This window comes from Pollachius pollachius (assembly GCF_949987615.1).
Source record: "Pollachius pollachius genome assembly, chromosome: 6".
Lineage (NCBI taxonomy): Eukaryota > Metazoa > Chordata > Actinopteri > Gadiformes > Gadidae > Pollachius > Pollachius pollachius.
In genome coordinates, this window is record NC_136939.1 from 23,067,531 (window position 1) to 23,095,463 (window position 27,933).

Consider the following 27,933-nt stretch of genomic DNA (forward strand, 5'->3'; position numbering starts at 1 on the left):
GTGTTGGTGTTCTTTATCATTGGAAACAGTTTAACACATTTCATTCAGTCCTTCTAGTTGCAGAGTTCGCTCGTGCTAGGCTATCGCAAGTCAAAGGGCAATGCTAGCCTGCTAATAAAACAGTGCGATGATTCATGCGATGCGAGGTTAATTTAATATCGAACATTATTCTATCAACACAGACAATTACATCAATAGTCTGGCATTATAATTGATTTACCTCGGGTGTACTGTGGAGTGGGCAAGACTGTTTTATTTATATATATAGATAGAAAAATGTACTCACCGAAGCACCATTACTGCTGCTGTTTCCGTTGGACATGGCTAAATCTGTTATGCCTTCCCGCGTGAATCAGGTATCCAACGAGAATGACGCGCCCACTCGTTTGACCGCGATCTAGCATCTAGGATCGATTGCTCTTTCATGGGTCCCCGGATGTTAACACTGAATTTCGTACATTGAATTTTGATGGTGACTTTGGCGGACTGAATTTTGGGACGTTGAAAATATTTGAGTTGAATATTTTAACGTTGAATTTTTCAACGTTGAATTTTTTAACATTGAAAAATAAAGGTGAATATGATAAATTGAAAATGTAAAGAGTTAAATTCAGAGGCAAACAATTCAGATAGGTTATTTCAATGCATAAATATTCAGTGCTTATAATTCAATGTGTTTTTATTTTCAAAACCCGATGGCACAGATTTACTTCCATACTGGAGACCAGCACTTTCTTGGTGGAGAAGCGACCAACAAGGAGAAGATGAGTATAAGATGACACAACCAAGAAGGGGACCAGACATTTTATTCATGTGAAGGATCAAGTTTTAATGTTGCAGATAATGAAGGTTTTAATGCACCTAGAGTAACTGGTGATGACACGGGGGACGACATAGAGATATTTTGAAATGATGTGAGGTTGGATGGGGAAACCGTAGATCTAGGCGAAGACGACTCCTCTGACTTCGGAAGCGGATCAAGCCAAATCATGGACAATAGTCTCCTTCCAGATGAATCTACAATCAGCACAGAGTTCCAGAGACACTGAAGAGAATACGATGGATGGGGATGCGGGCGAAGAGACTACCACTAGACAAACGAGAGGTATTAGATGCATATGTAGATTAGATGTACACAAAAGCAGACTCCTTACTCGGGAAACGCAACATGCTGAAGCTGCGCATCAACAGAGACCAGCCTGGCATTATAGCGATAACCAAGTCCCTTCCCAAGAACAAGACGAACACCTGGGTGGACACAGCAGTGGAGTTCAGCATTAAAGGTTACAAGCTGATGGAAGAGAATCACGGCAATAGAGGAGTGCTGATATATACTGCCAATCACCTGGAAGTGACGAAAGAAGCTCCGTCTGCAGCAGCTCACGAGGAACAACTATGGTGCATAATCAGATCAACAGATGGGAACAGAATTCTACTCTGGGAACATATACCACAGCCCACGCAGTACCGCAAAGAACAAACAACTGAGAGATATGCTGAGTGGCACTTGCAGAGGAAACGCCAAGAACATAGTAGTAGTGGGTGACATCAATATGACGGGAATCAACTGGGAAAACCAAAACTGTGTTAGCAGAGACGAGAAAATGTTTGTAGATGTCATTCAAGACGAATTCTGGGCGCAGCACATCACAGAACCTACCAGATACAGATTCGGACAGACACCTTCCCTACTGGACCTAGTCCTAAGCAACAAGGAAGAGATTATTACAAACGTCACATACACAGAACCACTGGGTAAAAGTGATAAATTATACTTGATGTTCACGATAGATGTTGAACCAGTGATTGAGTCGGAGACCCTGAAGCACAGTATAAACCGAGGTGACTATGCAAAGATGAGGAAGTTCTTTGACACAAACTGGGAAGTCATGGAGCACCTAAATGGAACTACAGCAAGGACAAGTAGAAACACTGGGCATTGAAGAGGTATGTATACACAGGCAGTAAAAAGACTATGAGAAATACACCAGGAAGAGGAACGTGTCACAGAACATGAACCTACAACTGATGATAGACTTCGAGAAGCTAATAGCGAAGGAAGCCAAGATGAGACCAAAAGCCTTTTAGTCCAGAAATCAGAAATCGCAGCCGAGAAATTACAGACCTGTAAGCTTGACGTCAACAGTGTGCAAACTCCTTGAGAAAGTAGTGAGGCGACACATGATGAACCACCTACAGCATAACAGCCTTCTCTCAGACACACAGCATGGCTTCAGAGCTAAGCGGTCCACCACCTTACAGCTACTGAAGGTACTCGACCATTGGGCGGAACTCCTGGATGAAGGATCAAACCTAGCTATTATGTATCTAGACTTCCAGAAGGCCTTCGAGACTGTCCCGATCCAGAAGCTGATCCAGAAACGACAAGCCTACAGAATAAGCCTACGTTTCTATTCATAGTCTTCATCAACGACCTGCCAGACATCATCTCCAGCTTCGCAATGCTCTTTGCAGACGATACAAAAATTAAATTAAATTGACATCTTGGGTATGGGGTGTCGATCTGGTCTCCAAGCAAGATAGGGTTGGAAATGAGGAACCAACCCTATGGGGAGAGGATCAGATTGCTGAATCTGCCGTCCCTATTCTACAGGCGTAGCCGTGGGGACATGTGAGGCAAATAAGCATATAAGCTGCAATAACTGCCCATAGCCACAAGGGGAGCAGGACCAAGCATATGAGCTGTAATAACTGCACATTGCCACAAGATGGCAGCACCATCACACATACGAGGAAGCCGGAGGCGGGCACTCAACATCATAGCCAATCACATGTACTACGTCATAGAGGCCGCGCCTACTCCGTATCTAAACAGCGTGCAAGTGAGAACATATCAGAGACTCTAGAGGCAGGGCAACCTCGAATGCCCAGCTAAGTGTCTCTCCACGCGTGCCTATACTATTCACCTCCTTTTGCTTCATAGAGATTAGACCAAACCTTTACCAAAAAAAGTGAGTTGAAAGCGATCCTTCACAAAAAGAACACGACAGACATGATTGAGGCGTACAAGATCCTGACCGGCAAAGTGGACCATCCAAACCATGAACCCCTCAGACTAGCTGTACCAGGAAGAACCCGCGGACATAGCCTGAAACTGGAGAAACGATACTGCAGAATGTCGTGGATAAAACCCACGGCCTAAAATTACGAGAGGTTAAGAAGGACTAGGGTTGAATGATCAAGCCTTTATTGTCACCGCAGAGAGTAACAACATCACCTGAGTTGGTTTGCAAAGAACTCGCGAACAGTCTCGGAGCTCTGCGTTATATCCTAATTGTGTGGCCTCCCCTTAGATGCCTGTTGTGTTCACTACTGCATTGAGTTACTCAAACAGTTATGTCCAGTTGAATTGTACAGCCTCTAGGTGGCGTAGTAATGCAGACGGATAGAGGCGAGGGGAGTGGAAGAAGAATGTAATGTATGTGGATACAAGAACGGAGATAAACATTTGGCTGGAAAGTAACGCGTTCGTGTTGGTTATTACTACACACCCAACATAACAAGTGGCGACGAGGATAAAGAAACAAAATGGCTTTACTCGGTTTACAACAGCCCTCTGTGTTCCTGGAGTGCCCGGGAGAACTGAAGATTGCGTTCGAGGCTTGAAGAAAGCTATTTGACAATTACTTGCTTGCAATTGGAGGTCAAGAATTTTCCGCGGAGAGGAAAAGAGCACTGCTGATTCACTGTCTGGGAACAGAAGGACAAAGGTTGTACAATACCTTGCCGCTTACTGAGGATACCTACGGTGGTAGCTTGCTGGTGTTGCAAACCTTTCTCCCCCCGAAAGTCAACGTGGTCGCGGAGAGGTACCGTTTTCCGCAGCGCGCTCAAGTTATGTGTGAGTCAATGGATCACTATATGGCAGCGCTGCGTGAACTAGTGAAAACGTGCAATTTTAGTGCAATGGAAAATGAAATGCTACGTGCTCAGATAGTGGAGAAAACGTGTTTGCCTCGTATTCATGAAAGGCTGTTGTTGGAACCTGAGCTAACTCTTGGCAGGGCACTTGCCCTAGCCAGATGAATTGAAATCGCCGTTGCTGATGCAAAAACGTTCATTGAGAGTGGAATGAAACTAGTCTGCAGTCTACAGACAGAGAAATAAGAGGGCAGGAAACCCCAAAGTGAAGTATAAGCAAAAAGGGGGAAAACGGAATGATGCCAGTCAACAATGCTACAGATGTGGCTCTGCTGATCACCTTGCTAATGACCAGTCATGCCCAGCTAAAGAAGGTAAATGCAAAACATGTGGGAAGATAGGCCACTATTCCAGAGTGTGCAAATCCTCTGCTAAGTCAGTCAATGAAGTGAGTTTGAAGTGACTGTCCTCAATGTTGGCAAGAAGACTGATGTGCAAGGAAAACTAATTAGAACCTTCACTCTGGCTACATCACCTACAAGTACACATGCAAGTGACATGTTAGTTGACACAGGATCTGGTGTTTCAATACTACCTGAAAAACTGTACAGAGAAAACTTCAGCACAAGTATATTAAGCACACCTACAGTAAAACTGTTGACATACTCAAGACAGAACCTAAAAGTATTTGGACGTCTTAAATCGACAGTAACATACCAACAGAGGACTGCAACTGGATTTTTCAACATTGTGAAGTCTGGTACACCTCTCATTGGGCTGGATCTACGTGAAGACCTCAACATAGAGATTAAAGGAGGAAAGTTGGTGGAACCAACAATGGACTGTGCCATGCTTTCACAGTCACCTAAGCCCCCTGAAACTACAACCTCTTTGGACATTGGACATGCCAAAGGCTTTGTGCATAAAGTGCAGATACGCACAGATGTTAAACCACTGCAACAAAAACTATGACGCCTGCCGCTTTCTGTACGTGATACCGTCACTGCAGAGCTGAATGAACTGGAAAAGCAGGGAATCATAGAGGGAGTTGATTCATCTGAATGGGTTTCCCCTATTGTAGTCACTAGAAGGAAGAACGGAAAAATCTGCATGTGTGTGGATATGAGAGAACCTAACAAGGCAGTGGTCCCCGACAGCCACCCATTACCACTCATCGAGGACATACTAGCTGAGCTGCGTGGGTCAAAGATGTACTCTACCTTGGATCTGAAAAGCGCCTACCATCAACTGGAACTGCATGAGGAGAGCAGAGGTCTGACTGCTTTCATTACACATGAAGGATTGTACAGATACCGCAGAGTTCCTTATGGACTAAGTTCAGCCCCTGCAGCATTCCAGAAAATGATGACAAAAATACTCAGTGGGTTAAAGGGGGTGAAGTGTTACCTAGATGATGTCATAATCTATGGACCCTCACAGGAAGAACATGACGCTAACCTGAAAGCTGTAATGAAGCGTATCCAGGAAGCAGTTCTGCAGCTCAACAAGGAAAAATGCCTCTTCAGTCAGACTATACTGACATTCCTGGGCCACAGACTCTCACCTGAAGGCTTACAGCCAAGCGATGGCCATGTGACTGCAATCCTGAATGCGCCTGCTCCTACTGATGTAGCCACCCTGCGTTCATTCCTGGGCTTATGTGCATGGTATAGCAAATTCATACCTACCTACGCCAGCCTGGTCGAGTCAATAGGGGGCTCTGTTGCGGAAGAATACGACATTCAAGTGGAATGATGCAGCACAAGAGAGCTTTGATCAAGTCAAAAACATGGTGGTCAACAGCCCAGCGCTGAAACAGTTTGACCCAAACAAACCAACAGTGGTCTCAACTGACGCTTCTGATTACAGACTTGGAGCTGTTTTGACACAGGTGAATGAGGCCGGAGAGGAAGACGCAATCGCTTTCGCCTCCCGCAGTTTATCAGATGCTGAAAGAAAGTACTCCACAGTTGAAAAAGAGGCTCCTGCATGCGTCTGGGCTGCTGAAAAGTGGCGTGTGTGGCTCTAGGGAAGGAAGTTCCTGTTACGCACCGATCATCAAGCTCTAACTACACTCCTGACTACCAAGGGAAGTAATCGAGCTGGACTTCGGGTAGCCCGGTGGTCTGCTCGCCTAATGGAGTTTGATTATGAGGGTCAGTACAGAGCTGGAGCACTGAACAACATTGCCGACTGTTATCCAGACTACCACTTCCTGCGACAGACATGGATTATACTGAGACCGTGGAGTCAGTCGCAACAATACTGGACGACATTCAAGCAGTCACTCAGGCGAACTTCAAAGCGGAGAGTAACTCCTGCCCTGTGCTGACCAAACTTCGCGCACAGCTACAAAAGCCTTGGACAAAACAAAAAAAAGTGCTTGACCATGACTTAAAGCCATATTACCTGATACGTGATGAACTGGCAATTTTGGATGACTGTGTGATCAGAGGCACTCACCGTCTCGTGGTTCCAGGGTCACTGCAGAAAAGGCTCATAGACATTGCACATGAGACTCATCAGGGCATCGCCAGAACAAAACAATGCCTCAGAGAACTTTACTGGTGGCCTAAAATGGATGCACAAGTTGAATCACTCATCAAAGACTGTACTACATGCAGAGAAAATGACAAGTCAGTTATTACCTACAATGCCCCACTCCAACCTGTGCCTTTGCCTGACGCCGCGTGGGAAAAAGTGTCAATCGACATAGTTGGTCCTTTTAAATCTGCACCAAGAGACTGCAGATATGCCATAACGCTTGTGTCACCGCAGAGAGTAACAACATCACCTGAGTTGGTTTGGTATATCCTAATTGTGTGGCCTCCCCTTAGATGCCTGTTGTGTTCACTACTGCATTGAGTTACTCAAACAGTTATGTCCAGTTGAATTGTACAGCCTCTAGGTGGCGTAGTAATGCAGACGGATAGAGGCGAGGGGAGTGGAAGAAGAATGTAATGTATGTGGATACAAGAATGGAGATAAACATTTGGCTGGAAAGTAACGCGTTCGTGTTGGTTATTACTACACACCCAACATAACAATGCCCTTGGCCAATCACAATGCTCCAAACTACGGGCCCTCGACGTTCACGCCCACGATACCCAAATCTACATTCCATACAGTAATTCAAGCATTACGTACACAAGGGTTACACATTAAACATTAGTTACATGAAGTTACATATTACACATTAGTTATATGAAGTGAGGTCTTTCATTCAAATCCATCCATCGCCTTGTTTATTAACCTGATCTTAAATCACCATGACATATGGTTTTACACCACATGGGTTTAAAGGGGAACTATGCAACTTTTTTGGCTTAATTGACCTTAATATAACGGGTTAAGAGTCATTGTGGTGGTTCTTTTAAACTTTTTGGTCCGATTGGTCGCTGTTTCGACTCCCCCCAGCTCATCTTGGCGGAGAAAGGGAATATGCAAGTTTCTGCCGGCGACCCGCCGCCCACTCTCGCGGGAGTCTCGGGTTCCACGAAGCAACGAATTGCTATATGGCACTACAGACCCACAAACACAGAACCGGCTCGATCTAAACACAAGTACAGAAGGGATTGTTACATTCATCATGGATCAGCCGACTAAAAAGAGACAGAGTAACCCAACATCGGAGGAACAGAAGAAGAGAAAAGGGAGACTGACTGACAAGAGAGGCCAGACGAGAGTAAACGTTGGGCGAGCTTTTCAGGAATATCGGAACTAAAAGAAAAAGAAGACTGCAAATCGGACGCCGACTTGGCTGTGTTGCTAATGTTGTTCAAATGCCCCATATTTTCCTAAGAGTGTAGCCTATATCATGTGATATGTCCGGCTGGCCATGTAATGCAGTACCCTGCACGAGAGCTGCTAGTTTGCACATATTTGTCGGTAACAGAACTGTTACATTTTACGAGACGTGAACCTCCATTATAGCTTTAGCCATGTTATACCTTTGGTGTAGTTCCCCACTTGTCAACATATTTGTAAAAAGATTGCTTTGTATTTTTCTTAGTTACAAGCGTTGGCAAACAGCATTGTTATGGGTTATCGTTACGAGGCTTGATGACCCAAGACGGCTCGGCCTGCCTGCCCCGGTACAGCCACTCATATCCAAACTTGTGCGGGTACAAGTGTCACGAGGAAATCCAGAGAACCCTCAAGAAGATGTTACACAATAGCCGTAAGGCAAAAAACAAATCATGAAGAACTGTCACTTGCATTTTTTTCAATATCCAAAATAAATATTTTTCTAACCAAAAAGTATGTATTATTGAACAAATGAATGAAAGGTGGTGCAAACATCTGTTATTTTAAAAAGAGGGAAACATTTTAAAACCATAGACAATATTTATTTACAATGTTTATTTGCAAACATTGACATGTAAACATAAACGTGTCCCTAATCTTCCACACACTGGCGACAGCATACCCTCTTGTTTTCTGAATCCAACTCCCGGCAATTCCGCACAAGTGATGTACTTGGGCAGATACATAAATGTACGATTGCTGCGCAAATTGTTCATGCTATCGTTATGAATTATCTTGGCCAACCCACTGATCGTTCTGTTGAACCAAAGATAAACGATTCTAATCTAGGATATAAAATTTCCCCGTCAACTATAAAAAAGGATGGGTTTATTGTAACACAAATACACCATTTCAAAATGTATAACCTTGTCTACTCTTTATGAAAATCTACCTCGACGTGGCTCCACACATTCGCCGGCTTCTTTGAAAACAAATGCACATGGCTGGCGTAGAAGTGCATGGGGAAGGGTCGTCAACGAGTTGTTACGACAGTGTTGTAAAATACCTACTACGAAGCTGTAGGGGGAGATTGGTAGAGAAAAGTGTGAGCGCAAACCGAGAAAACAGCGAAGAAATGGCCGATCCTGCATAGTGGGCCTTTAAAGGAGATATATTATACCAACAGGTGTGAGTGTGATTAGCCTTACAAGACATTTCGAAAATCTGCCCCTGTAAGGCTAATCACACTCACACCTGGTGGTATTGTCCGTATGTCTCCTTTAAGAGATGAGCCCTGTGAAAGCATTATTATTTAAACGGTGAAATATGCATTTGTAATAGTTAACAATGCCACTTTTTTTGTCTGTGGCATATACAGTCATAATCCTAAAGCTGGGAGTGTCTGATTTTAAATGGGGTTTGGATAAGTTAACTTAACTCTAACTTGAAGCCTACAGAATGTACATTCTATAGCCATAGACTAGGAACCACAGGGGGTAACAGATGTTTTGCTAAGGCCCCGTCCACATGGAGCCGAAACGGATGAAAACGATCCGGTTTCGATTTATGCGGTTCAGGAATATCTCCGTAAAGACAGAGTCATTGCGAAACCACATCGAGCTGAAGAAATGCTTTAGTAAATATTCAAGGCGCTGGTTCTCCACAGATAAACGTGGAGCACATCAAGCCTGCGCCCATACAGTCTGCGCGGTGTATACAAACATTGAGTCACGAGGAGATTCAACCTTTTAAATCGAGCCGAAATACTTTTTAATGTACAGTTAATAATTAAATTCATCAAGGGGCTTTATTTAAAGCAACAAAAAGAATACAAATAAAATAATAAATATAGAATTCAACGCAACTCTGACGTCCCCCAGCTGGTGGGGGGCTAATGACGTCATCGTTTGCGTTTCAGGCGTCCACACCAATCCAAACACGAAACCGCATAGGTCCGGATAGATTTGAAACCACCTCCGAGGGTGGTTTCAGAAATGTGCGGTTTCGGGCACCGGATTCGCCGGCTCCGTCTGGGCGGTCGGCCGAAACGCACACGAAACGCACCCCCTTTGCAGACTGCATCCGTCCGTTGATGGATCTCACTGACTTTGCATGGGGCAATCCCGAAATGCATTGTCGGTCAGTCTGTTCTGTCGGCTCGGTCTCTTGCGTTCAGAAGTTGAGAAAATTTTAACTTTTCAGGCTGTAACGGATCCGTCAGCAAATCAGATCATGGCTCCGTCGGCAAATACCACTCCCCCATCCGTCAGGCACGCCTTCCGTCGTCCTTTGACGGACGGATGCAGTGGGCAAGCTGGGTTACACCTCTTGCCCACTGCATCCGTTCCGTTGGATCCGTTGGCTCCGTCAAGAAGTTTCAACTTTTCAGGGAGCGACAGATCCGTCATCCAATCAGATCGCGTATGCTTGGGCTTGGCTGATGTATGCCTCTGCAAAGACTACTCCCCCATCCGTCAGCCACGCCTTCTGCCATCAGTTGACGGACGGTGCAGTGGGTAGACGGCGTATGCGGTTTCGCCAAAAAATCGGCTCCGTGTGGACGGGGCATGAGGCGTCGGGGGTTCATCGGAATGCAGGCATTTGTTTGACACAGGAAGGCCAGGCAATATCAATAGTGTTCAACATAAGGCTTCATTGTAAATGTATTCTTTCTGTATTCTTTATAATTTATGCTTAAAGTTAACATTACTTATACTTGCATCTAAGTGAACTGGGAGACTGATGTCGTTAACTACAGAGGGATGTCTGTCTGATTTTGTGACCCTCTGAGGTGTTGAATAACAATGGAACAAGGTCTGGAGCCTGCCCCTCCCCCCCTGCTGGTCCATTCCACTCCACCAATAAATTCCAACATTTGGCAAATATCCTTTTAAACCTTCATTATTTTCTACCATACTCCCTGGTGGCTATATGTGCAGATATTACATAAAGATTTGCGTCTCACTCTGTGGTGGCAGTGGCCTCAATGATCCCCTGAAAGAAAACATAACAAATAAGGAATTATATGGCAGGACTGAGTTATGTGGCCACATGTTATGAACAAAATATAATAACTAATATATAGAGAGATCAATATTTCTACCAAAATAAATGAAAAAAGACACTGGTTTACAAAAAACCCCACATCACATTGATCCACCATTCTCCAGGCTAATAAGTATTTTTAAAACTAACTATTGCATTACTTGGCAGAGGATTAAAGCTTATCTTCAACCTGGAGTCCCTAGGCCTAGAACATCCCTAGACCCTAGTCCAATTTTGACTAACAAAATGGGCCATGGGCCCGGCAGCTGCCGGCCACGGGGCCCCCGGCATCAGTCCATGGTTGTGCTTGTTATGAAGGAAATGCCTATACAACATTCAAACGGCATAATGATAATGCGATGGTCATCATCATTTATTTAATGATTATAAACATAAAAACATTTGTGGCTTTCGATTCTGTCGCATCTTTTCACCTGCCATATTGCCTAGGATTTTTCTTGATTTTCCATTTTCTCCCAAGGTATTGCGGGATTCTACAGGAATAAAGAATTGGGTGTCAGCCGCGTAACAGTGGAAGCTAATTTCAAAGCTGCGGATAATGTCGCCCAAGGGAAGCATGTAGATTACAAAAAGCAATGGACCAAGGACCGACCCTTGTGTTACACCAAAGCGTAGTTTGCAGTGCTTTGATTCTCAACCCTCAGAGCACAAATTGTGTTCTATCTGTAAGATTCAAGCCAGCGAAGAGCTGTTCCCCGAAGCCAACATCGTGCTCAAGACAGTGAAGAAGAATGCTGTGGTCGATTGTGTCGAACGCAGCACTGAACAACTGAAACTTATTTCTTGATATTTGCTTGGCGAAATTGCCAGACATTTTTCATCTTACATTTCATACATTTATAGACAATACCTTATTTCAGTTTAACAGAATTCCCACATTTCCTTGTTCAAGTTTAATATCGTTTTGGTAGTTGGCCATCACTTTGATTCAGGGAGCCTGAGGTCTGAACTTCAAGTCCTGTATTCAGATCGGGACTTGCAAGGTGACAGGGGAAAGCTGTGGGATTTCTTGGTGTTACTTAAAGACATTTTTTGGGCTTTTGGCAAGTACCATTGACAAAAGAGTTTGCCAACTGCACCACCTTCATCACGCCTTTTGGGTGCTATTATTTGAACCGTCTACCCTTCGGCATAGTATCAGCCCCCGAGCACTTTCAATGGATGATGGTGACAGAAGTGACCGGTGGCCTGGAGGGGGTACTGGGTCACATGGATGACATCCTGGTCTGGGAACAGACGCAGGAGGAGCATGATATGCGGTTACATGCGGTGCTAGAGAAGGCACAAAAGGCCGGCATTACGCTCAACATGGACAAATGTGAGCTCACACGCCAAATGGTCAGATTCCTGGGTCATGTGATTTCAGCAGATGGAGTGAAACTAGATCCAGAGAAAACGAGAGCAGCACAAGAGATGGATGTACCCAAAAATGTCAGCAAACTCAGAGTTTTCTGGGCATGGTCAATCAGCTGGGCCGCTTCTTGCCTAACCTGGCTGAAAAAGACAAAGTGCTACGAGACCTGCTGTCCAAGAAGAACCACTGGGACTGGGGGTAGAGCAGCAGGCCGCCTTTGATCAGTTAAAAACAGAGGTGTCATCCACACCAGTGCTCACACTATACAACCCAAACAGATGATGCCTCTTTTTGGCTGGGGGGCAGTCCTGCTGCAGAAGAGCAATGCCATGTGGTCACCTGTGGCATATGCGTCCAGGTCAATGTCACCAACAGAGCAGCGCTATGCTCAAGTGGAGAAGGAGGCATTGGCTGCGACGTGGGCATGTGAAAGGTTGTGCTGTTTCATCCTGGGGAGACCATTTGAGCTGGAAACTGACCATAAGCCGTTGGTGAGTTTGCTGGGAGGGAAAGCTTTGGATGACCTCCCACCAATAATCCAAAGGTTTAGGATGAGACTCATGAGGTACAACTATACAGTCAATCATGTCCCTGGCAAAAGCCTGTGGACAGCCGACACCTTATCTCGTGCTCCTTTGAGAGCCGCAAGAGCACACACAGATACAAGCCTATTAGAGGACACCAACATCTATGTAGACTCTGTCATCAGCAACATTCCTGTCAGTGGGGATTATCTGTTCAGCCTACGTGACCACCTGACAGCACATGCTCTGCACTGATGGAGTACTGCACAGACGGCTGGCCTGACAAAAGCCAACTGCAGGGAGTGCTGAGACATTACTTGGCTGATAGAGCAGTGCTGACTGTGCACAATGGACTTCTACTGCGGTGCACGAGGCTCGTCATCCCATCGGCCTTACAAGGTGATTTGCTGCAGAGACTACAATGAGGGACACCTGGGGGTGACAAAGTGCAGAGGCCGGGCCAATCCGACGGTATGGTAGCCAGGACTCAGCAGCCAGCTGAATGACATGGTGCTGAAATGTAGGACCTGAATTCAAGAGAGAAGGAATGTCAAAGAGCCGCTGATGCCAACGGAGATGCCAGACAGGCCTTGACAAACCTTGGGAGCTGACCTTTTCACGCTGAAAGGCAAGACCTATCTACTGGTAGTAGATTATTTCTCAAGGTATGTGGAAGTTGCGCTGCTGTCACCCACAAGGTCCACAGATGTGGTGGTGCACCTGAAATCCATGTTTTCTCGTCATGGAATTTGTGAATTTCTTAAAAGTGACAATGGGCCCCAATTCTCAGGTAGCCACTTTAAAGCCTTTGCAGCAGAGTATGGCTTTGTGCACATCACGTGCAGCCCCAAGTTTCCTCAGAGCAATGGGGAGGCGGAACGCGCTGTACAAACCGTGAAGAACCTGCTAACAAAGGCATCAGACCCATATCTTTCATTGCTGGCCTACAGAGCAACCCCTCTACAGAACGGCTATAGCCCAGCCGAGCTGGTGATGGGGTGCTGCCTCCGCACTACAGTTCCTGCCCTTTCAACCCTGCTGAATCGAGTTTTGCCTGACTACAATGCGCTGGAGGCCAAAGAAATGGAGAAGAGGAGGAACGACGCAAGATACTTCGACAAGAGACACCGAGCAAGAAACCTGGAGCCACTCGTACCTCGGGAGGATGTGTGGACCACCGATGCACGAGTCCAGGGCACAGTGCTATCTACACACAACACCCCTCGCTATATCGTCCAGGTGCCTCAGGGCACACTGAGGAGGAAACGGGATCACTTGGTGCCAATGCAGACCAACAGTGGGTAGTCAACGCTGATGAGCAACCGGTGGGAGAAGATTCACCTGCACCAGAGCCAGCTCCACCAGTGACAAAATCACCCAGCAGAGAGGGCCCCACCACATAGACTGTGTGGACCAGGTGTGGGAGAGAGGTTATAAAGCCGCAGAGACTTGATTGGTGATTTATTGGTTTGTTTTCTACAGTAAAAAAAGAAAGAAAAAAAGAGAGAAATGTGATTGTTAAATTGACTGCTTTACTGTTTACATTTACCTGAAACCTGAGAGTTTCAGTTTTGAGAACACAGCCTGCTTAAGTAATAGGTCACAGTATGGTTGAAACAGGGACAGATCAGGGACAGGTCTTCCAGCAAAAGGGCATAATAAACCCCTTCAGAGCCGCGCAGACACAGGTAGTCCACCCTTTGTTCTCAAAGAAAAGGAGATGTGGTATTATGGAATAATAGTTTAAGGAATGCCTTTATTTTGTAGTAACCAGATGGACGTCGGTACCAGGGGCGGGTTAGCTGGAGTCCCTTGCATGCACGCTAGTCTACTACTGTTGTATAGAGTTGGATAATAAAGACAGACTCCGATCACGTCATTGTACGAGCCTTGTTATAATCAGGGGCGTAGGAATGAGTTTAACATTGGGGGGGACACATATCGGAAACCTGACAGATCCGTTAATGGTTTGAAATACAGAAATATGTCATAAATTAACCACACTGAAAAAATTCACAAATATATTTTATTCTACTAAAAAGATACATTTGTAAATGTAAAGGAAAACACATTTTGAATGGCAGTAAGGAACTGATAAATATCAAATCAATTCTTTAATTGCACGCTCAATCATCCATTTTTTTAGAATAAGAAGCGGTGACAAGACGCTGTGTTGCGTTTTCAAAAAAAATAAAATATTTTTCTCCCCCTGGTATAATGTTTAGGTGGGACAAATGCGCCTGTCTCCAATATTGGAGGGGACACGTCCCCTCCGTCCCCCCCGGTTCCTACGCCCTTGGTTATAATAATAACTCGACTAACACCTAGACGGAAAAGATACACAAAGCAATGCTTCAGTGTTGGGTGACGTTATTGGAACCAGACTTAAGGCTAAGATACGTCCCTTTCTCACAGGGCTGGCAGGCGTTTTCGGGAACTGAAGAACGTCCAAGAGGTCCTTCCTGGCGTAGGTGGTCAGCGATGATCGTTCAGTTCCTGGTCCCTCTTCTTCTGTGTACAAGACTAAACACAACGTACACCCCAACCCACAGTGCCCCTGGGGCCCGGGAATAATGGCTCTAGTCAGAGTCTATTGTTCGGGATCTGGGGGGGATCAACTGTCTTTGCAATTAATGTACTGTCCCCCCTAGTCACCCTCTGCGACAATTACACTGATGGTGGATGTCACTTCCTTAGTTGATCTCTACATTTACACTAAAATAACAATAACGAGATCTAATTGACCTCAACCCAATAGTGTGTGTGTGTGTGTGTGTGTGTTTGTTTCTGTGTGCATCTGTTTGTCTTGGGGAGGTTTGTTGTTACTATTTATGTTTGGTTGAGGAAGGGGGAGATGGAAAGAGAGAGTGTCACTTCCCCTTCTCTAGATGTGGTTTCTCTCATTTATTGATGCATTTTATTTTTTGTAAAATGCAGCTTTTTTATTTGTCATCTTTGCTTGATATCTCTACATTGGCAAAATCCTTAAAAGATCCTCTCAAATATCAGAAATGCTCTCTTGGACGTAAGGGATGATTCCACTCTTTATCTTTTGGTATTTCCCAGTCACAGTCACGCTTCCTCTTTTTGCAAATGCTTTCATTAGGATAGTTTCAAAGACTGCTAAAAAGGAAGTGACCAGTGTGGTAAGTTTGTTGTCACACGCGCGCACACACACATACACACACACAATCTGGATGCGTATATAAGCTTGTCGGCCCCCAGATCCCTCCCAGAAGAGATGCAGTTTGGCCCTGAGCACCATGGAGCAGATCTACGTCCGCCATGTGGAGCTGCTGGGATACGAGAAGCGTCTGTTCCCCAGCCAGCACTTTGTAAGACCCGGATCCTTCTTACACAGCCACTAGCGGTTTAAGATACACTTGACTGTTTACCTAGTGAAGGCTGCTTATTACTAAATACTTTCTGTTTATTCATTTGTTAATGTCAGATGAGCAACTGTCCTCTTGAGACATACTGCTTAATGCTTTTTGTTGTAAATGTATTTTTAGGTCGGTTTGAGTTTTTGTGTTTTTTGTTTTTCTGTACTTGAGGCCTACCGTATATTCCAGCATTGACACACGCCTTTGAATCTTTCACGAGTGAAGGACAGGTCTAAGTGTTCACTTAAAACATTTAGCTGTACTGTGTACCAGTGTAGTATTGATATGTTGTGATGATTGCTGTGTCAGTTTGTACTTGTTTCGCCACGCAATGAGCAGGTGTACATGCTGATTGTGAAGTGGAGTGACCTCTCTGAGAAACTCATCTACCGCAGGTACCCCGAGGTTCACACTTTTCATGTGAGTTCCACCCCTGACGGAAAAATACCTTAACCTCTAGCCAAATGAAACTTAACTCAACTGTAACTGTAACCATGTAGATTTACATGGATGGTCCGTCCAGTTTTTCATGAATTTCTTTCAGCAAATTTGACACACAAAATAGGCTAAATCCATGCTTGTCGTTGAACATCTTTCTGGTTCGTAGAAAGCGCTGAAAGAGATGTTTCCCATCGAGTCAGGGGCGATTGAGAAGAGAGACAGAACCATCCCGACATTACCAGGTAGGAAGCGGGCATCAATCCAAGATCAGACTAAACGTAAGATTTCTCTTTCATGATGGTGGCCAAGAATCAACGTGTCAGATTAGGCAATCGCAGGACCATGCATTCGTTCCGTGTCTTGGCTGGTAGACAACACTACAAGGGTGTCCCCGACCAATCTTCTGCCTTTCAAAACATTCTGCAAGTTCGTAGGCTGTTGGGAAGGAGGGTCAGGAAATTCTGAAGTGCTATGTGTGATGCTCACATTCTAGTGACTGAAATGAAAGAAGGATTGTGGACCTGTTATCACGAAAAGGACAAAATGGGCTGTCTATCTTTCATAGAGAACTTGAGGTAGTGCTGCAACAATGCAGATCCTTTTAACTTCTAATGTGGTTCATTTCATTGACATTAATGTGTTATTTTATTGATCCAAAAAGCAAAACTACATTAAAACGACGATTGAAGTGTGGAAGTCACTGGATTATTTTGGGGTGGAGGAAATAAGGGGGTTTGCACTAGCCACAAAGAGCATGTTACAATTTCCCGACACAATTCCCATAGAGCGCAACAGTATGGTTCCAGAAGTAAAAATCCCATTAATTTTCATCATAGAGATTTTGATTAAAAGCCTTAGGGCCCTATTTTAACTGAAACGCAAGTGAGAAGCACGAAACGCAAGTAGCTTTGTGGGCGGATCTCTGGCGCTGATGCTATTATACCATTGTATAAACTAATCTTGCGCCCGACGCAATTCTAAAATGTGTTGGTCTGAAACCCGGTGGTTAGTTTTTGGCGTAATGTGCAACAAGCAAATGAGAGTTCCATATCCCATCCCCTTTAAGAGCGAGCGCATTTAAACTTGACAAGTTTATATTTTGACAGCGCGTTTGCAGTCTGCTGAGACAGAGGCATTACCACATGAATTTCAAACTTCAAATGGCTCAGTTTATGGCCAAATAATAGGCCTAATTCACAATGGGAAACACTGAGTCATTATGTAAATTTGCTCCTGTAGAAGCGACAAGTTAAACGCAGCAACATCAACAGCAACACGACGTCTTTGATTGATGGAGCTCGCTGTTACCAGGAAACGTTTACTGCACCCGCGAAAGTGAATGACTGCTACTGCTATTGAACTTTATCGCTTACCACCACCATATTAATGGAAAGTTTGAGTTGTGGTTGGAACTGTAGAGGAAATGAGCTGTACATGTTGAAAATATGTTGATATAGAATATATGATAAAAATAAGTACAATTAAATGATATAGCACTACCAGTGCTTTCTTTGTAATTTGGGTAGTATAAAAGCAAAGGAATACATAATGTTGAATAAATACGTCACTGGAATACAAGACTGAATTCACATGTTATAAATACTAGTAACGTTATGGTCTGAGTAGTTCCTCACTCGTTCACAAAAATAATGTACACAGTCTTGTACCCTTGCCTTTTCTTCCGTTTTCCAAATTATTTTTTGCCCCGAATAAAACGTTTTATGGTCACGACTACCTTGAAGAACGATTGGCTTGGTTCCATGATTCATTCTCTTTATATAATGATTTTACGAAAAGTCGAAAATAAACGGGAAATTTACTTTTGGAACCAGAGCTGGTCCAAAAGGGGACAGTCACTGTTACGCTCTATTATGGAGTGCCCTATTCATGTAAGTTTAAGGCTGATCTGATTGTATTAAATGGCGATACACTTATTGCACTTATGAGGAAGGAAACCAAACGCATGCAAACCCAAGGAGTGTTACCCAAGCTGACCATAAAGGTGCAATATTGGCTGCAACTAACTGGTCGAAATAAATGACTCAAATGTGAACTTCCTTCTAGTTGTTTGCGTCTAGGTTTAAACATAGTGGAAAGATTTGATGAAATTGCACAGTAGGACCAGAACTGTTTACTTGCAATAAGACAACACACTGAGCCATGAGGTCGGATCGCCAGAAAAGGAAGAAAGATCGCTCACTGATCTATTGTGATGTATTTAATTACCAACCTTATTATTATCCGTAGGTCAAGCTTATTGTTTGCCTTCGCTTGAACATACAAGTAGTATGGAAGAAATGAATGACTATATTCTAAGGTAAACCTTGATTATTATTATTAGGCCTATATATCTAATGGTAGAAAGCATCTAAAAACGTCTCCGGACTCTTATCTAGGACTTGGCACATCGTCAGGGAGTCTGGGGTCAGGGCGTGAGTTAGAGGCCAACACGTCACCAGAGGGTATGGGGTCAATGCGTGCTGACGTCAGCCCGGTGTTTTAGATTAGTGTTGCCAGCCACTCGCTACTTGCTCCGGACCCCTTGATTTTTTTTGCTCTCTTAGTTAGTTGAAGTGATAGAACGCGGTTATTTTCTACCACAGTAGCTGCTAGATAGGTTTGTTATTAAAACTCTTAAGTAAACCCTCTGAGTGTTCACAAGAGAGCACTCTATTGGTAGACAATAGAGTCTACATTGGTAGATTCTAGATTCCAGTTTGCAAGTTGTTGACCATGTCAAGCTTCACCGGAGTACGACACGGCCCGATGTAGTGTTTCGACTTCCCTAATCGCCCGCCATACCTCTCCTGATTTTTTTGCTTGATGCTTGACATTTTAATTCTAACTTCCTGGTTATTATTTTTTTGCTTATCTGAATCACAAAGTCTGTTTGTCTGTATGATTTGTCAAGTCTTGTAATATTCTTGCACAAGAAGTGTATGACAACCTCTGTGCTGTCTGCATGAGGTGTCACTATGGCAACAAAAAAATAATATGGGCAAAATCTTATCAAAACAACATTTGCAGATGACTTTCCATTACAATGGAAAGTATAACAAAAATACGTGAAAAGTTCATTTTCTTGAGCAAACTAATTTCAACATTCTGAAATCCATTGCCCCAAAGTCAAACAAATAAGGGGAATATTAACTTTGCAATATAAAAATAGGCAATGCCAAAAGGCTGTTGTGAAACTTAGCTTGGCAGTTTTTGTCATGTCCAGTTGTCACATCAGAAACCCATGTGTCGCATTTGTCGTTTTTTCACCATACACTCCACTTCCTCATCAGGCGTTCAGGGTTATTCAGAATATCCTTAACATTTCCGATTGAAAGCAAAACTCCAGCTGGCACCTGCTATTTAAGAGTTGCTTTGAAATAAGAAGCCCCAGTTCTGTAGAATTAGAGCCTCAGTTTTTAATCATGAAGTTTGGCTCGTTTGTAATGTTGGGTTTTCCAATAAACGGCGAAAAAAAATAAAGCACAAAAAAAACGAAATGATGTACATGGAGAACATGCTCCTGTTTTGTCATTGGCCCATTTCAGTGCATGTTTTTTCATTCTTCTGTGATTTGGATGTTCTTAGCACCAAGCTGGCTGGACAGCCAGAAGGCCACAGAGACCCGGCAGAGCCCCCTGGCTGAGTACTGCCATTCCCTCATCAGCCAGCCGCCGCATATCTCTCGCTGTCGCCTGGTCTGCAGCTTCTTCGCCGTCCGGCCTGAGGATGAGAACCCACCAAGCCCGTCAGTGTCACCCTCACGCCACCCTTCACTGGTGGACTCATTTCCCCTGTCTCGTCAGCTTGTTTGTTGTGATTGCTGTTGTTGTGTGAACCAATAAACATCATGAGGAGCTTGAGATAGTGCCAAGATAATAATAAGTTGATTTTTATTTGACTTCAGATGACATTTGACATGATTTACAAGCCTAATGACTTATCTCTTATCTCACACTCATCTCTCAGAACCAGAAAAAATGAAACCAATGTTGCGTCCAAAGACCAATTCAAAGGAACGATATCTGGTGAGTGGAAATACTTAAAAATACAGGACGTAGAAATATCATGTTGTCCATCGTCCTTAAGGTCATATAAAAGAGTTCCCTATTGCACTATAACCCTTACCAATTACATGTTTTCGAGGTTGCTTTTGACTGTTGAGGGGCAGTCGCTTGAGATGCGGTTGGAGACCTACGTTCTCGAACACGGAAAGTTTAAGAAACGCTCTGAGTCAGCTAACGATTAAAACATTCTGGCTTTTTGGAAAGTAGTGCAAATCTATTTGTTTGCTCGCTATTTTACACGGCACACTGGGTTGCAGTCCGCTCAGTGGCACATCTCCCCCTCCCCTCCCCTGCCTGTTTTCCTAGGGGCTCCCACCCTAGGAAAACAATGGAGTGGGTTGCGCCGTGTCTGACCGCGTCTGAAGTCAACACGCTTTTAGGGTTGCAACACTGGCCCACTATTAAAATATCTGAAACAATATTGGTATTAGATTACAAAATCTCTTATCTTGTTTGCATATCAGATTTTATTTGAATGTATTTAATAGCTAAACCTAAAGTAATCATAAAATATACAAATGGAGTTAACATATGTTAACATAGTTAAGATATGGGGGCATTCTGAATTTGGTTGACATATGACTTCCTATTTGTTGCCACAGTGATCACTGGCCCCATCGTTTTGGACACCTACAGGGTCATCGGCGACTTTGAAAAGACTTCCAAGCATGAGATCACGCTGCAAACAGGAGATCTGGTGGAAATTGTGGAGAAATCTACAAATGGTGAGAAACGGCCGGTCACTCTTGGACTTTGCCCTGTCCTGCATGGCTTCATTTGTTACTAGAATGACGTTTTGTGTGTTTGCAGGCTGGTGGTTCTGCCAGTATGATACCAACCTGGGCTGGGTACCGGCCTCCTACCTTGAGCCTCTGGACACCCCAGAGGAGCCTGAGGAAGCCGAACCCAACTACGCAGGCAAGTGACCTGGTAGCAGGGTCTGACAACAGACCGCCCAAACACAAAACCTGTATAGACTTGTCCCTTTACATTTTTTTAATCAAATCCAATTTACTTTCAATGCTTCTACTACTGCTAGGTGATAGACGTGCAGTAAATAGATTTGAATGATGTTAAGGACGTCAATGCTCCTCCCACATGGAAATCAAATGCCAAACGCCAGCATTACTTGTGAATCAGGCAACTCCCTCTAAAGACTTATTGGCTGATATGTTTACCAGGTCACCTCCAGATTAAGCGATGATGTGACACTCCGCTCTTGCGACAGCCCCAAAATTAAATAGGAAAGTGTTTTTTAAGGCGGGGATCAGGGGCTTTGGTTCTCCATTCAAACCAGCCGTGTGCATGTTGTGTCGGGCCTGGCTTTCGGTTTTATCCAGGGGAGAAGTACGTCACTACCATAGCCTACAAGGCTGAGCAGGAGGATGAGCTCTCCCTGGAGGTCGATGAGGTGGTGGAGGTCATCCATAAGCTGCTAGACGGCTGGTGGGAAGTGCGGTAAGGACAAACTCCCAGCTAACCAACAAATGCCATGGTTTCAGCTATGACATTGTTTATTCCTATAATCACATATTTTGTAATGAATTCGCCCTCTTTGACTGTAAAAATATCTAATATAATCTGATTCTATATAATATATTCACACACATTAAGTTAGTTAAGGTATTTAGTATTTGCGTGTGTGTGCGTACGTACATGCGTGTGTGTTTGCTGTGCCCCACAGGAAAGGAGATGAGACAGGACATTTTCCCTCCATGTTTCTCAAGAGTGTCGGAAGACAGGAGCCGGCCGAACCACAGCTCAACAACAGCTCCCAGAGACGGCCACCTCCACGCCGGTGAGGGCAAGGCCGCCTTAATGCACAGGCTTACTTTATTTTATTTTTTTTTATACTGGCTCATGAAAGGCTCCCCGATCGGCGTAGGCCCAAGACAATGTGATTTTTTTGTTTGGGGCTTACAAAGATCAGAGGCCTATCATGAGCCAAAAAAAAGGGGCTAGTGGTAGCTGGGCCCAGTGGCCACTTGACACCACAGCCACAGTCGTCCAACCCTCCTGCCGCCCAACCCCCTGTCAACAACGGCAAAATGTTGGGAAATAATTTACACATCTTCATTGTAAATTCCCCCCGCCTACAAAACCGCTCAGCCCCAGGGCCCAATGGCAGGTTAATGCAGGCCTGGGTGAGGGTCGTTCCTCACCCCACTTGTACTAATAGTAGCTAGGCATGTGATAGAAAGGGCACCCCACTTATACTTATAGGGGCTGGATTTGTGATAGAAAGGACACGATTGTGCTTAACAATCGTAAACATTTATTTCAAAGAGAGGATTTTGAAGAAAACGCTTCTGCATTAGTTTGATTATTTTGGATATCCCCAATTAATTCAATTCATTAATATGATTCACGCTCATTTATAGTCCCATGAAAGATTCGTATTAGTTTCTATTGTAGATAATTCACGTAAGTATGAAACCATGCTAGGTACATCTTGTGAAACCTCCTATTGCCTTGAAGTTTCACTTCATGAAAAAGGACCGCTCATGCAAAGTTTTCATATCTTTTACACACACACACACACACACACACACACGCACACACACACACACACACACACACACACACACACACACACACACACACACACACACAGGAGTTCAATCCCAGTGTTCCCTGGTTGCAGGTCAACCATACGTAATCCAAAAAGCATCCACACCAAGGGACGCCAGAGCCTCAGCCAGGATGCTTACCGCAGGAACAGCCGGCGCTTTCTGCAGACCACCAGGGACGGCCTGACCGAGGGGGGGAGGAAGTCCCCACTCGGGGAAAAGATGAACCAAGGTCTGAACACCCGGTCTGGTCAAGCCCTTCTGATAGACACATATTCATTCCGTTAGAAGTCTCCGGAATTGCTTTGTCACATTCAAAGACTCTGTGTTTATCCCCCTTTTCTTTGTTGTTAAAAGCAGAAAGGTTGTAACATAAACCTTCAGTTTTGTCCATAACCGCCATGGTAGCCACTGTTGCAGTTGTCGTTAGCTAGGAGAAACGGCTCAATCGGCCATCGAGTCGTCTTGGGGCCGAGGATAAAACGGTGTATCTTAACAAGAAGTAATTTCAAAACATTGTGATATTGACATGTTCCAGCACCTCTATATAACAATGTATAACAAACGTGATTGGTTACGAAGCCTCAGAAGGCTTACTGATCGACATCGCCATTTTTTATCACGCCTGGGCTCGAGGTCTAATGGTGTGATCCAGATGCCTCATACACCACTCGCACGAGTTGCAAGTAGGGAAATATCCCAGCTGTCCTGGCATTTCATCTTTTGGTCGGTCCCAATCGGAATTCTGAGAGTATATAGAGTTCAGTGAAGCTTACCGTACGACTCGACAACAAAAATGGCTACGCCTTTAAAGAGTTGGTCATTTTAAGGTTGATTTTTAAATGCTCTTACACACTTGATTACATTGCTACTTTATTTTGGTCACCAATTTATGCATTGCACGGTCTTGCTGTGCGTGCAATACAATGTAAAGTTGTGTTGTTTGTTTTCGAGCTGGTTTGCTAAATAGGCTAATGTAGCTAACGCTAGCCAATGACATGACACAATCACAAAGACAAAGGAGAACGCTAAGTGCTACAAGCCAGGAAATTACGTCTCAAGAGCAACTCATGCGGGTGGTGTACGAGGCATCTGGAACACACCATAACTGCTCACATCAGGAAAGGTGAAACGGAACGATGCCTCTATCACACCTGCCAGAAAGTGAACTGGACAGCAGATGTCTAGACCTTCTTCATTCATGATATATGAATGTAATAAATCTATCACCATTAATCATTGGCATTAATCAGTCAAGACAATTTTTTATCAAAATTTAAACATAGACATTGTTAAGAATCATCAAAACAATGTATTCCGTTTTGTGTGTGTGTGTGTATAACTATATTGATTTCAAACCAAAAGCGTCAGGGGTTGTGCCCTGAAATAACCCGTTCCCTTGTTGCCATGTGCTTTCATTTTGTACCCGGCAACAGCCAACCTTCCTGAGAAGCTGGAGTCCACTCCGAAGGACGAAGGCCAAATGCCGGCCATCCCGACGCGGCCCACTGCCGACCTCATCATGCAGCGCTGCACCGAACACACCCGCAAGAAAGTCAGCGTCCGGAAATCAAATGAGTCCGCAGCAAACCCCTAGCGTTGCTTTGTTTAGGGTTGTCATTTCAAATATAAAATAAAATATTATTATAAATATACAAATAATAAACAAAGTATGAAACGAAGACAAAGCAGTATTTATATTGTATTTGTGCTGGGAATTCCGGAACCAAGTCAATCATAACGTAATCTGAAATTATAACAGTTATGGTCATATATTTGGGTAATAATGGTACAATAACATATAATCAATGGTACAACAAACAATAAAACAAACAAATGATGATCCGAGGCCTAGATGGGAGTTCCCCCTGCTTCTCTCCAAGAGCTCCGCATGGGAAATCAACCTGTGCCCTTCGAAGAGGTGCACAAGCTGACATCCAATGCATGGAAAATCCGCCTGTGTCACTCAAAGAGCTGCCCAAGCTGAAGTCCAATGCATTGACAAATGCAGGAACTTTTTATGCAGTGGCACAGCTCTCAGAAATGCTCAGATTAGCTCTGCTCCACACATGATGTGTGATGGAATAATCCATCATGTTGTTTCCCCTTCATCATGTAAACTCTGTCCCTTATTCCTTGCACTGTCACCCTACTTGTTCCTAGCGTTATCTAACGTTAACCTTTGTGCCTAGGGTATACCGGTCACGAGGAAGCAGAGATCGCCTTATGCATTCTTCTCCTTGATGAGAATACAGGAAACTCTGTCCTTTAAGTAAACATTATTTGATTTGATCATGGACAATTCTGTGGGGTCTCATAGTGGTGATTCTCAGTTGGACCCTTTCACCCTTGACCACCCCAAGGGTGTCAGCGAAAAGGCATAATCAACAAATGGCAGCTACAGAAACAGAATGAAAATATTTTCCCATTTCATTCCATACATACTTTTGATAATTATAAACATAATCATCACATTCAAATCATCTGTTAAAAAAACATTCAACTCTTCAAAAAAACAAAACAGGTAGTCTTCTTCTCCTTCCCGTCCTTCATAATGACGCTCATCCAGACGCTTGGCGGTCCTCTGTTAGAGCCAGGGACAACTCTTTAAAGGTCCCATGGCATGCTACTTTATGGATGCTTTAATATAGGTATTAGTGGGCCCCTAACACAGTAATTGAAGACGTTCCCGAAATTCAGCCGTGATGCAGAATTACAGCCACTACGAGCCAGTTGCACATTGAGCTTTCCGTCCTGTTTCTCTTCAGGTGGGCCTCCCGTGGTCCATAGTCAGCGTCCGTAGCCACAGTTGTCGTTGTGCGGTGGATGTAGAGGAGTCGTGACGTGGGGTATTTGCACTGGTCGGGCCGCTGGTGGGGCTGAAAGCAGGAGGAGGAGGAGCGTTGTCCAGGTCCGGATCTATTTGAACACAACTAGATGCAGATGGGTTATCTTTCTCCCCATCCCTTTTCTTATTTTGCTTTTTATTCTCGCACATCTGTCTTTTCCTTCCATTACAAATACATCTCCCAATCTCTTTTATACATTCGTTAATTAATCTTGTGCTTTGACCATAAAAAAATAAAAAACATGATATTAAAAATTTGCATTTTCAATATTAGCCGACTGACTTCTGCTTTGACCGTTACTCATGATCACAATTTACTTCATTAAAACAAAAAACTGATACAAATGCATCCATGACACAAGTGATGAACTTATATTCCTTCAAAAAGATGCAGTGAGGGTTTAGCCTGGGGAGACACCAGGAAGTCCACAGTTAATAAACGCCTGGATATAAAATCGAATAAATCATTATGCTTCCAATAATTAGGCCAATACAACTAAATTACATTAAACTAAATGTTTAATGTCATAGACTCTAGAACTCTTGTGGAAACAGTGACACAGCTAAAGCCATCCACCTGTTGCCTTGATACTTTACCAACCTCTTTAAGAATGTTTTTGACTGCCTAGCAACAGACATATTGCAAATAGTTAACAACTCTCTCCAATCAGGCAATTTCCTAAATGCCTTGAAAACTGCAGTTATTAAACCCCTTTAAAAAAAAGCGGAGCCTAGATGCCTCTATTATTAACAACTACAGACCAATATCAAATCTACCCTTCTGTGGGGGGACGTGCGACGTCTGGCCTGCAGGGGGAGTATAGACAGGTTGGGAGCGCAAGGGATTGGCCGGGGGGGGGGATTGAACCTGGTGATGAGCAGGTGTCTGCACTCAGGTCAATCAGGGAGGCTGTACTTATGTGCCTGTTTTCTGTTATAGTAGGAGACCCAGGAGCGAACGGACCAGGGAGGTCCGGAGCGAGCGTGACGCTGACCTAGATCCACCGCGAGACGGCTAAATGGACCTTTTTGTTACCTTTTGATATTTCTGTTCAGTTTGCATCGCAAATAAACCGATCTCCTGCGGAGAGAACGACAACCCCGCCTGCTCTCATTCTTCGAACCTGTTACACTGGAGCCCAAGCTGGGGCCCCGAGAGCAGATAAATGGACCAGTCCCCGTTGGGAAATGTACTCGGGCACCTGGCCCAGATGGCCGAGAGGCAAGGCCAGCTCCACCAGGCCAGAACGAGGTGCTCACGGAGCTGGCCCAGTCCTTTGCCGCCGATCGGGCCATGCTCCATGAGCTCCTCGCCTCCGGCGGACGCGGCGGAGGACCCCGAGGGCCGGGACCCGCAGCCCAGATTCACGTCCCGAAGATGGGGGAGGCCGACGACGCGGAAGCCTTCCTCGAAACCTTCCAGGGGGTGGCCGAGGTCTCGGGGTGGCCTCGACCGGAGTGGGCGCACCGGCTCCTACCGCTCCTGACCGGAGAGGCGCACCTCGCGGCCCACAGCCTGCCGGCCGGGGCCCAGCGGGACTACGACGCGATCACCGGGGCCATCCGGGACCGGCTGGGTCTCTACCCCGAGGAACATCGGCGGCGGTTCCGGGCGCTGGCCTTCAGCGAGGGGGACTGACCCTTCGCCTTCGCCCAGCAGCTGAGGGACCAGGCCAAGAGGTGGCTGGTCCCAGACCGGAACACGGCGGAGGACGTGGTCGAGCAGGTGGTCTTGGAAAGATTCGTGGAGGGGCTGCCGGCTCGGACCTCCGCCTGGGTCTGGTACCACCGGCCCGAGAGCCTCGCTGCTGCGGTCGACCTGGCGGAGAGCCACCTGCAGCCACCACCGGCGAGCCAGCGACCGCCGACACCGGGCCCACGTACCGGGGCGGCTGCCCCACGGCGGGAGAGGCCAACCCCGGCGCCGAGGGCGAGATGGGGGGGGGGCGGTCCAGAGCGGGCACATGAGTCGCCTTCCACCCCCCTTCCACAGACGGGCGCTCAGGCGGCAGGGGAGGGGTGTTGGCGGTGTGGGCGGCCTGGCCACTTCCGGC

The 27,933-nt window shown here is 45.0% G+C and overlaps 1 protein-coding gene across 1 annotated transcript; it reads left to right on the top strand.

Annotated features, from left to right (window-relative positions):
* Positions 1 to 15,821: 15,821 nt before the first annotated feature.
* On the top strand, positions 15,822 to 24,774 carry ncf1 (neutrophil cytosolic factor 1). Its single transcript, XM_079738883.1, has 11 exons — positions 15,822 to 15,908; positions 16,296 to 16,376; positions 16,564 to 16,639; positions 19,983 to 20,142; positions 20,364 to 20,422; positions 21,064 to 21,186; positions 21,272 to 21,379; positions 21,802 to 21,919; positions 22,146 to 22,259; positions 23,106 to 23,263; positions 24,468 to 24,774. The coding sequence occupies exons 1-11, from the start codon at positions 15,837 to 15,839 to the stop codon at positions 24,626 to 24,628; spliced, it is 1,230 nt and encodes a 409-aa protein (XP_079595009.1). The 5' UTR covers positions 15,822 to 15,836; the 3' UTR covers positions 24,629 to 24,774.
* The last annotated feature ends 3,159 nt before the right edge of the window (positions 24,775 to 27,933 follow it).